The 11675-nt window shown below is 37.2% G+C and overlaps 1 protein-coding gene across 1 annotated transcript; it reads right to left on the bottom strand.

Moving 5' to 3' along the window:
• Window positions 1-2098: 2098 nt before the first annotated feature.
• LOC129782015 (diuretic hormone receptor-like) lies at window positions 2099-10789 on the bottom strand. Its single transcript, XM_055789503.1, has 5 exons — window positions 10742-10789; window positions 9816-9926; window positions 9493-9678; window positions 3016-3143; window positions 2099-2188 (listed from the first exon to the last, which is right to left on the bottom strand). The coding sequence occupies exons 1-5, from the start codon at window positions 10787-10789 to the stop codon at window positions 2122-2124; spliced, it is 540 nt and encodes a 179-aa protein (XP_055645478.1). The 3' UTR covers window positions 2099-2121.
• Window positions 10790-11675: the final 886 nt, after the last annotated feature.

Raw genomic sequence — 11675 nt, 5'->3', positions numbered from 1 at the left:
CAAACAAACTTTTGAAAAATTTAAAAATCTTATAGATAAGAAAATCCCAGGCTGAGAAGGATTTTTAGGCTCAAATGAGCATGTTTAAAGAGAAAGTTGCTAGAAAACCACGTAAATCATCGGTCCATTATATGGCTGCCAAAGTTTTCTACTAGAGAGTTAAGGGGTTTCTTTCTAACAAAAACCTAATGACGGGGCTGTATGGAACAATATATTTTCCCTAGAGTCCACGCGTCTGGCATGCACGATATCAAATGGACAGAGGACACTAACCCTATCAAAGACAACTCATGGCCCCCAGTAAGGATCCTGGTGTCTGTTGTCTGTTGAACTTCATGAATTGTCCAATTCGTGTGAACGAACTAGAATTATAATTAGAAAGATTTCAATATAAATCAACGCATGCAGACAAAAGAAATTCTGGAAGGAAGGTTAAACAAAGCTAAACGCTTAGGAGAAAAAAGGTTTTGAAACGAATATATTGTGTTACCATCTTAAATAGAACTACTGTTTTAAGCCTTCGTAGAATGTGTGCCATCTAGGATTGGGTGATCTTGGATCGACTTTCAGAAGATCGATTTTTTTTGCATTTCGATTTCCGATTTTTTGGATCGATTCATTGTACCCGAAAAAATCGTAAAGATCGATCTTTTTCCTTCGATTTTTTCGATCTTAGAGGGTTTTTTTTTCAATGTACACCACCTGACAAATTTTATAAACATAATGTCAGCATTTGGATAGCTTTCGAGGATGTCAAATTAATGATAGTGAAAAGGATTGGGCGATCTTGGATCGATATATAGAAGATCGATCTCTTCCTCTCTATTTTCGATTCTTCGGACCGATTCTTCCTACCCAGAAAAAAAATCACGACAATCGTAGAAACAAAATTGTAAATTTGTTTTTCAGTGAACATTGATTCTCACAGAAAACCACTTGACAAATTTCATAAACATTGGATTGGACATTCATTCGCTAGGTTGGCAGTGGAAATTATAACGAAATGGGATGGTGACATCAGGTCCAGCTGAAAGGTTCTTTTCTAGAACTGAGACTACTACCAACATTTCGACTAAATGCCAGGTGTATGATACGATTGCATTTAAAAGGATTTTCGTCAGCGGAGTTCTAGATGAATATCAGTTGTTGAATTCTAATGATAATTTTTAATTAATTCATTTGATTAAATAAATCCATAACGGTTCAAGATGAATGCCCTGGAAAATAATTTTTTTTTCTGGACTTTATAGTTTTTTGTTACCTTTTTATCTAAGAATCATACTGAAATGCCTTGAATGTTCGATTAAAAATGTGAAATGTTTATATCATGTTGAAAGAAAAGACAATACTTATATAGAACAAGCAAATAAATTGGAAAAGGCATTCGATATTTCAAAGATTGATTCAGCAAAGATCGATTCTTTGGTACCGATTTAATCAGTGAATCGATCCCAGCGCCGTTTTGAAAATCGATTCATCAAGATCGATCTTTTTCTAAAGATCGCCCAATCCTAGTGCCATCCGAGCCTAGACCTGAACTAATATAATTTTCGAACAGAATTTTTTAGCCGGCTTTTGTTTGCTTTGCTTCGTTTACGATTCGGTATTTTTCTTCTGACATTCTAACATTCCTGCACCTGCCCTGATTCACTTGGGTGCGCTCGTTAGAAATGAACAACAAAAGTGCTTCCAGTTTAGCTGAACTTCCATGAAACAAAGCAATGGAAGCGCATTGTACTTTACCAAATAAATCATAATACGTTCCCAGGAAAGGAAAATTTAATTTCATTCACTCAGCCAACCGATGCATCATAACCTTTGTTCCTCCGTAATTGCAAAATGAATCAAATTTAAAACATTCCCGTGAACAGAGGAGAGAGCAGACTTTCCCAGAGCATGCGATTCGTCTATAAGAAGCCCTTAGTTGTATGGTTTTTACTGGTGCAGAATGCACCATTTATTACTACGATTTCTCATTCGAGCATAGTTTTTCGATGGAATGTTGTGCTAAGAACTGAATTGAGCTGAAACACTCGGAATGGAAACGTTTCCGTTCCGTTGGGGGGAAAGATTAATTCTACTGGTTTAGGGGACTTACCGCATGCTCTAGGGAAGAAATCCCTAAACTGTACACTCAACGGTGGTGGTACAAGTTAGGAATCCGTCTTGATTTTCGAAACTTAAACACCTGCAAAAATAATAGTAAAGCTCGAGTCAATGTTTTGTGGATTTGTTGGTGGTTGGCGAGCTATGTGAAAAAGAAAAAGGGAAGCAAAAAGTTGGGGGAGAACCAAAATCTTTTTCGCCGAATAACTAGACGGGTGCTCTTCGCAATAAACCACCCGAAGCAGAGACAGAATAAGTATTCTTGGGAGGGGGAACTATGCGATGAAGAAATTCAAAACGAGAATAATAGTTTTATAATGATCTCATTTTCTGAATTGAACTGCAGTTGGGGCAGGATTTATGGTGGGAGGAAAGTTCCCAACTTTTTCCGACAGTTTATAATTTTCAACTGACACACCATCCCGCACTATCATTAATCGAGCAATGTTCAGAATTTCATAATCACTATTGTTTATGGTCTGGATTTATATTGCGTTTGAGCGAACAAAAAGCGCGAATGAATTACAGGAAAACAGTGCACTAAATTATAGAGCTCTCATCCCCCGAGTGTAAGGATTATCATTCCCCTCAATCCGCCTCGGATCGAGAAAGAATTCATGGGATGAGACTTCCGAGAATTTCCCACCGATACTGGTGGACTGGTTCCTGTATGGGAAAGACAGCCATCTATCGTTTTGCTTCATCCTCAGGAAGTGAGCAATCGAGCAGCGAAGAAAGGCAGCGATCCGATGGCGGCGCCGCGAAGAGCACATTTAGATTGCACATAAATAAGAAAATAACGCTGGGAAATGGGAAAACGATAGACACAACAACGGGCGTTACAGAGTCGTTGCTGTTTCGGTTGGCCTCCGAGAGCCGGCTCTAATCTGACCGGAAACACTTACTTACCGGCGGCTTCGCTGGCGAACTTGCCCCAGCCGGATGTTCCGTTCGTCTCGCCAACGCTCCAGTCGGTGTCTCAGCGCCAGCCGGACCTCCGAGTTCAGGAAGCAGTAGAATAATGATACCGAGAAGCCCTGAAAAATACGGAAGAGTTATACTTTTTATGGCGTTTTTTTTTTCTTTATAGTTGGAAATGGATTTATGTGCAGGTATGCTTGCTGCTTTCTCGTGCAAATCCACTTTTTGAGCAGCAGTAAGTAAGTCAGCACTCGGTTGCAATATGTCACCGAAGCTACGTGCACTGAATATTGCAGTACATCATAATGCAAGAACAAACGGCTTACGTGCCGATAATTGCTGCCATGATGTGAAAAACACGATAAAGGGTGGAGGAAGGTGGTTTCACCCTCTCAAGATAAGCGTGACCTTCAAGAAATGTTTGCCACTGTTTGCCTCTTACTTTGACATGACATCGTATTTCCGGTGTGCCGTGAGTAGTATGCAAACAACGGATTTTGGTTCCGACAAGGGGCAGGGGTATTGTACTGTTTAATTTATTGTTTTTGTGGTTATTCATGAAAAATGAGCGGTTTTGACGGAACAAATGAGTTTGGTTTGTTGACGGAAGACTATTAACATTTAAAGCTCGTATTGTAGTAGCAGAGTTTACGAGGGATATAATTGATTCAAAATTATAATTCAGTATTGAATGAAACTATAAATTAAATCACCAAGAATTGCTGGTATTTTCGACAGCTTTGACACTGTATGTATAAAAGGCTTCAGAAATATAAAAAAGTGAGAATATGAAATGGCCAAATCTGTGGTTCTTAGTTGCCTGCCAAAATCCAAAAGTTGTCTTTTTCTCTGGTATATTGATTTTCTTACTAAAACCACTCCTGCCAAATCGATATAGTGGTTCTCAGATTTTCTGAAATCGGTAGTTTTGTTCCTCATCGCAACATATTGACATGTTTCTAAACAGAAAAAAGGTTGCGGATCATGTCAATCGCCATAATTTACACATACAAATGTTACGAGTTTAACATTAGTATTGATGTTTCAAAGAAAACTAAAAAAAGTTGTTTCTAGGAAAACTCTTTTCATGTAGCAGTGACCTGCTTCCGATGTCTTGATTACTTTGATATTTTTAAATGACACCAACATTACCAACCAACAGCCAACATGTGGTAGTTCTTGTAGCTTTTGAGGGATTCATTTGTTGGAAATTTGAGTCTCTCAACTTTTTTTTCGAAAAACTTTAACTCTAATACTATAATACCTATAATAAAATGTTGGTTAAAGAATGAAATGTAGGAAATTCTTAACGTTTTCAATCAAAAATATCAAACAAATTAAAAAAAAAATTAATTGAGACAAAATTATTTTCAAAACTTATTTTTTTCTCACAAACTTTTTTTTTTAATTTTGAACAAAAGTTATATGAACAGCCCATATAATTACCAACAAGTCACCCATACATCGGAAGAAGGGAACTGCTGCTGGAAAAAAGTTTTCCTCACAACAATTTTTTTATGTTTTTTTTTTTTTGAAAAATTACTATTAATGTTTAACTCGTAACATTTCTGTGCGTAAATTGACACGATTGACATACTCTCCAAACTTTTGCCTGGTTAGCAAAACGACAAGAACATGTCAAACGCGGTAATTCATATATAAAAGTGTTACCAGCAGGGTTGCCAACTTAAATTTTTAAAAATCAGGGATAATGGAAATAAAAATCAGGATAAATCAGGATAGCTCATTTTGGGATGTCCGGAAAGTTCGTGCCGTTTTTCAGTAGAACAAATGCATCACTTTTATAGACAGACATACATTTATTCAATTTTATATGCACAGTTTTGTTCCACAATCATTCGCCATGTTTCATGCAGCTTCAAAATTCTATCCTACCAGATCATGTTTGCTTTCTTGTCGAAAACTGTTCAAGGTATTTTTTATGCTGTCCATAGAATCGAAGTTCTTGCCCTTGAATGAATTTTGTAGAAACCTGAACCTGTGATAATCTGAGGTAGTAATGACCTGTTAGTTTTGAGAACTGTTGATAAAGGATCTCCTACTATGACTCCAACATAATTTATAGTGTAATTTATCGAGACATGCATTTTGGCGTTGGCCTGATGGAAAGGCGACGTGTTTCACGTGGACGATTTGCTTCAAAAAGGCATTTTCGTTATATTTATAATGAGAACCGCAAATTGAAATACAATCCATTGAAGGTATTTCATTCAAATTGTGTGGAACCCACATATCGTCTCGATAGACGTAAACAAGCTTCAGCGGATGCTCATCAACGATGAATTTAGATATCTGTATTGAATTTGCTAATTCATTTGTCGTATACTGAGGATTACTATTGATCAACGTCTTGATTTATACATCATCAATGGCGGCACGAACTTTCCGAGCAATTTAAAATATTTTCTTCAATAAATAAAACAGTTTTTAATGGCAAATACATTTTATGTTGAAAAGTGCTCACATTTTCCTACTTCTCTTACTTTTTTTTAAATTTTTATATATTTGTTGTATTTAGTTGTTATTCGGTGCAAAAACATAAGGAAACCTTTATCTTCATTTTTCAGCTCTACATAATTCTTAGTGGCGAATATTCTTTCCATTATTTTCGTACCCAGTCTATTAATAATCTTTGTTGTATTACTTTTATTACTTTGTTTTATACTTAAGCAAACTTTCAATTGTCCTTTTTTAGGCATTTCCACAACTATGCATTATTAGTATTGTGGTTCGTGATACTATGACTACAACAATAAATGTCATACATTTTTACGGGTTTTGAATAATTCATAATTATATACTTTACAAAAAATATCTACTAAATATCTATAACTCTTTAATCTTTTAGATAAGATTCTGAAGAGAGAAAGAGAGAGAGAGAGAGAGAGAGAGAGAGAGAGAAAAGATCTAGCAAAATTATCCTCTATGTTCATTCATTCAATTGGCGTTGATGGTTTTATTTTCTGTCATTGTGAAACGAAAAACATAATGGATTTCCAGATGGAATAAACCAGCTGTATGGCACCCGCCATGTTTTTGGTGCCAATATCTCAAACGTCAAAAGTATTTGTTTTCTTCAAAACAGCGACCCGCGTTGACGGTATTGAGCTTCGACTACTAGTTTAGGGGAGCGTCAAAAAATAGCTGATTTTCAGTCGGAATGAACGTTTTCAACATTGAAATTATGAATGAAAATTAGCTTTTCTATATCAAATTAGTATTCTATGTAAATTAAAAACATTTTTGTTTTGCAGGTGGGGAAAAAATCTCATACGAAAATTGTTTATGAAGGCAACTTTATTTTATAATGAAAAAAATCAGTAACAATGTTGGAATTGTGTAGCCGTATGGTTGAATGAATGTCAGAAATACGTGTTGCAAGTAATCAAATAACAAGATGTGAAAATTTTCATTCAAATTTTAAAATTTAAAATAATAAAATCTAACAAATTCAATAAAATCTTCGTGTCTTCAAATCTGATAGAGATTACACTAACGAGTTTGGGGCCCAAATTATGGCCCTAATTTGAAGTTGCCACCAGACATGTCGACACCTTTGCCACTGTCATCGCGAATTACCAATTTACCAACATCTAACATATCGTGATGTCGATGATGAACTTTTACAGCAGAGTGATAGTGAGATAGGCGGTGACGGTAGGTAGGTAAACGCACTACGTGTTTTAAGCATACAATTAAATATTAATACGTAGAGGAGATGTGTCCAAAACGCGCCTGCCGGGCAATTTAATCCGCCTGATTTTCTCGTAAACCAGCATGAATAGAAACTCAATGGTTATAGGCAATCGTGCTAGTCAATGATAGAATTCTACCATGCAAGGTGTAATATGCTTTAAAAAAATAAGAAATATAATTTTCTTTAGAAGCGATTTTCGATGTAATTTTCCACACCATTTCTATAAGGTTTTTGTTGCTTGACACCGATTCAGAGGCGATAACTGTGAATCATATTTATCGAGTCGAGTTCCTAGTGGATATCTCAGATGAAGAAAGCGGTAAAAAAGGATTCATTTCCTTCTCAATCTGATATTTATCGCATCAGCTTACAATCGGGCAGAACGGCCTACCCTCGATATGTGAGGGATGCCAGATGATTTTTTCAAATATCTCTGCATGACACGAATAAATGTCTTCAAATGTAATCATAATGAACAGAAACGAGCAAATCATCACGATATTTCTATATCATGTTCGATAAATCACACAAACAATTGTTCTCATATACTTTGAAATGACCTCAGCATGTTTTCACAAAATTAAATGTCATCAAAACGAAAACATGTCTTCACATCTGGCATCTATATTATGTGCTCAGAGAAAGTAGGAAAAAACAAGAGCGCGGACTGGAGAATAAATGCACGAATACTGGGAGAACACGCTCACCGGAGAAACTGTTTCTTCTCTCCACTGGTGGGCATGAAGTAAATAGATTGATGGTATCTCTCATTCATACAAGCTGTTTCTCTGAGAGTTATAGTCTTTGCTGGTCCATTTAACACCGTATGATTGGAAAATATAGATTTTGGGCCCTTACAAAATAAAATTCGTGGCACTTCTGTTATTCAGTATCTAAAAAACCGAACGATTACAGATGACTGAGGGTATCTAATCTGCATACTGACGTAGTTGTTACTTTAATTCTTAAGAGCACGGTCAAGATAAATCCATTCTCGCTTAGGGGGTGCGTATTACACACTTCTCCTATAATAATGAATAATAAACGAAAGAAAGAACAATCACCATACAAGAAGAACCGGAAAGCTTTTTATGTAGGCTATTTTGACAGTTCTCATTTCCAACTAGTAGAACTTTGATAGGAATCTCGGTATACATAACATGGACCCTTTTTATTGTGATGAAATAAAAAAAAAACCAAAAAATCAGGGAAAATCAGGATAGCTTCAGAAACATCAGGCAAAATCGAGTGTGTGTGTCAGGATGTCAGGATACGAGCCAAAAAGTCTGGGAAATCCTGAAAAATCAGGAAGGTTGGTATCTCTGGTTACGAGGAGTTTTTCAGTCACCTTGCAAACATGACGTCTTCCACAAATATTCATATTTTAATAAAATCTAAAACTTTGAACAAAATTTGAATTATATGTTGTTAGAAAAAAAAATCCTGTAAAAGTGCTCATTTCCTGAAGTATGGATGACTTGTTGGAAATTGTAAGGGTTTTTCATATAACTTTTTTTTGAGAACTTAAAATAATACGTTTTTGAGAAAAGTGTACTATAATTTTTTAAATATTTTTTTTGATAAAAAAATCGATATTTTCATTATGAAAATTTAATTATTTTCCTATAGTTCAAATTCTGTGATTATTATAATGTTTCAGTCATAAATTTCTGTAAAAAATTAAGAAAAAAACATTAACCCTTCACAAAAAGTAGTATAATCATTCTTTGAATATCCGAAGTATGCAAAGTTGCTTGAATGTCCAATGTATTTACTGCTATCTGAGATGGTGCTCCCAGTTCCTAAGACGGGTTGGCATAAAATTCGTCAACTTCTTTATAGTACATAATTTGTTACGGATAGTATTACACAATCCGCATCGCCCTCGGTAGAATGTCATCCAATACGACGAGAGTATACTTCCGGTTCATTCTTCTAACTACCAAGAATAAGGAAAGAGTGAATGAGCGAGAATCCGTAGTGGTTAGCTGTATTTGTCAAAACCGGATTTGCTGAAAAGGCTTCCGAAATTCTCATTCCGTCAACATAATTGATTTTTGAGAAATTATTTGAGCTATTTTGAGTGGAATTGATTATATAATCTTCGTTTCGTTTACAATCTCTGAACATGTCAGAGGTTGTCAAAAATATACTCTATTCAAGAACATCACCACTAAATCGGTTTGAAATATTAGCTGTCGGAATTGTAACTTGCACATTTGAACAAAAAAAAACATTTATTTGGATTTTCTTATGTGTAATTCAGTTCGTATTTTCTCTGTCAAGAAAAATTATTCCGACTTGAACAAGTTGTCACACGCTCGCTTAAGCTTACCACTCGTTCCGTTCCGTGCTTTATTCTTAAGAGGCTTTATACTTTGCACTTCATTCGCCTCCAACTAACCACTCAAAAAACAGAAATCTAGCACAAACAGGAATTCCGCAAAAAGTAGCATATCAACCCTGCTAGTTGTATTAATCATTGATCTAATAGCATAATTCCAGTTTTCACTAGCATGATGCAGAGCTCATATCAATGCACATAATTTCTTGGGTAAACATTGCCATGATTACCCATCAATCAAGACTGAAATAGCAAAATTATGCGCGGCTAATAAAACATTGGCCTATTCCATTATTTAGCAGCGATTGACAGTTTAACCTGGGCACCACTGTCCTTCCACTGCCCCTTCGCCTTCGTCCATGACATAATTGCTCCGTTAATTTCTTTTCTTCACGACACCCACCTGCGTGCTAAGCAGCAATGCCCGGGCAACCGCGAAAATGTCACTGACGACGCCCTCGGCGGGTGCGGCCAACACCACCAGGTAGGTTATGCCCAGCAGGGGAATCAGCACCAGCAGTGCCTTCGATGCCTTGCGATATTGACGGGTTTCGACCGTGTTTGCCGAGCGCAACTTTGTGATCAGTACCTGAACCGGAAAAAATGGGTAAACAGAAAAAACTTGGTCAGAAAGGCCGGAAGCGGATGTGTGATTTTGGGTAGCAAAGCTTGTTCATTTTTATTTCCTTAAACAGCTGACCCCTGAGGTGAGTCAACCTTACTTACCCACATGATTCGAATAAGGAACACCAGATTGATGATGAGCACAGCGCAGACCGGTCCCTGGAAGATCCAGTCCACCAGCGATTCCCGCATCCAGGAGCATTCGATTTCAAGCTGGAAAGACAATACCAAGAAAGAATAAGTTCGTTCTCGTAATAACCTTTCAAGATGATGGGTTCACGTAATGTTATAATACAAAGAAAATGGCTAAAGGCGCTTTGGGTTCTTCCCATTTTCTCATGGCTCCGAACACGGCTCATAAAAATACACACAGAAGTCAGTTCTACGTTTCCCCACCCAATATGTCGTCAGTTGATGTCTGTGGGCGGAGGGGTAAGAATGGAAAACATGTCCAAAATTTTAGCAGATTCTGAAAGAAACGCTTCGTTTCAGGTTAGCAGGAAGGTGTTATTCCAAATGGAATGGTGCTTTTCGGACGAGTTGATATATCGCTGAGCTTGCTTTTGAGCTATGGAACGGTTGCTGGGGACGAAATGAACGTCGTGATGTATGAATTGGATCATACCGTAATATTTCTAGTGACTGCCTGTTTCGTGTTTCCAGGAGCTCGCTACAATATTGTGATTTTTGAGAGCGATGAGATTTGGGTTGTTCATTTTGTTCCATGATATATTTTCTGTGGTCGTTTCTCGATGTTTATATGATAGGAGCTAGAGCAAGGCGTGTGCTAGATTAATGTCAATTTGAGGAAGGCAATATATTGGATTGATGAAAGCCACAACGTCCCGCAAATAAAATATATTTGATAAGTTTAAGATTAGATTTGATTCGCATTTTTAAATAATTTAATCTGTGTAGAATCCAGCTCTTAAACCGACTGCTGAACGCAGCGTATCTTGAAAACGCACCACTAGTGTTGCGCAATTGGTCAGTTTTTAGGCAGTTCCTTTTCCTCGATCACTTTTTACTTTTGCTTCAATCGTTAGAGTCACTATTAGCCGGTCACCAGTAGCCATAGTTGGAAGGTTTCTTATACATGTGTTATATCGCAAGATTGATTGGATTGGATTGTAGATTTTTTGGACTACGAGAAATAGTAGCTTACTAAAAGTATACGCGTCGTTGTTTGGTGAATATTTAACCCCGAAAGTTTAAGCTCGTGATTCGACTCCCTGATAAAACATTTGGTGCCGTGACCAGGATCACGGGTGTGTTCCTTGGACCAACTGCGACGTTAACCCTACTTTACCCTTCGGATTGGAGTTCCAGATAGCTTTACATGCTTAAAAAGTACAAGGCTTATTGAAGACAGGCTCCATATTTCCCACGTGTTCCTGGTGTGGATCTTGTATCCGCGTTCCCGTATTGATACTGTTGCTGCGAATGCTGGTGCATGCTCCAGCCGTGGCCGTTGCTGTTTCTAAGCCAACGAGACTACATCAACTACTGGTTGATCATCCAATAAATTTATCGCATACTATTTATAACCTATCCAATGGTCATCCAACCCGGTGGTATCCCGACGTTCTAACGTTCCTGATTATAATTTATTACAAGGCCTATCCCTGGACGGGCACAGGTGAGTGTCAGTCCAAACAATTATCGTCAAGCAAAAGGTGCTTCCTGGGTCTTACGTTTATTCCAGTTATTCGTTGCTGAATTATCATCACCATGCAGGAGAAGAAAATGAAGTCGAAGGAGCTGAAACGAAAAAATGTCCTGGATTCAATCCAACGTATCGAAGATTTCTTGACGAACTTCAATGCTGAGCGGGATGAAGTAACAATACGTCTAGCTCGACTAGATACCCTCATGGAAACGTTCGAATCGATTCAAGGAGAATACGAGGCACTTGACGATAGTGCTGAATTTGTGACGGTTAATGCGAAAGTCAGAGCAAAG

The sequence above is a fragment of the Toxorhynchites rutilus genome, unplaced genomic scaffold, assembly GCF_029784135.1.
Source record: "Toxorhynchites rutilus septentrionalis strain SRP unplaced genomic scaffold, ASM2978413v1 HiC_scaffold_334, whole genome shotgun sequence".
NCBI lineage: Eukaryota > Metazoa > Arthropoda > Insecta > Diptera > Culicidae > Toxorhynchites > Toxorhynchites rutilus.
This window is presented reverse-complemented; position numbering and strand designations above follow the sequence as displayed.

Excerpts from the sequence above, each read along its gene's own strand:
- LOC129782015 (XM_055789503.1), bottom strand. The coding sequence starts at position 10,789 with ATGGCTACTGGTGACCGGCTAATAGTGACTCTAACGATTGAAGCAAAA. Across the intron at positions 9,679-9,815 it reads TCCTTATTCGAATCATGTGG|GTACTGATCACAAAGTTGCG; the intron begins GTAAGTAAGGTT and ends TTTCCGGTTCAG. Across the intron at positions 2,189-3,015 it reads GTTCGCCAGCGAAGCCGCCG|GTGTTTAAGTTTCGAAAATC; the intron begins GTAAGTAAGTGT and ends TTATTTTTGCAG.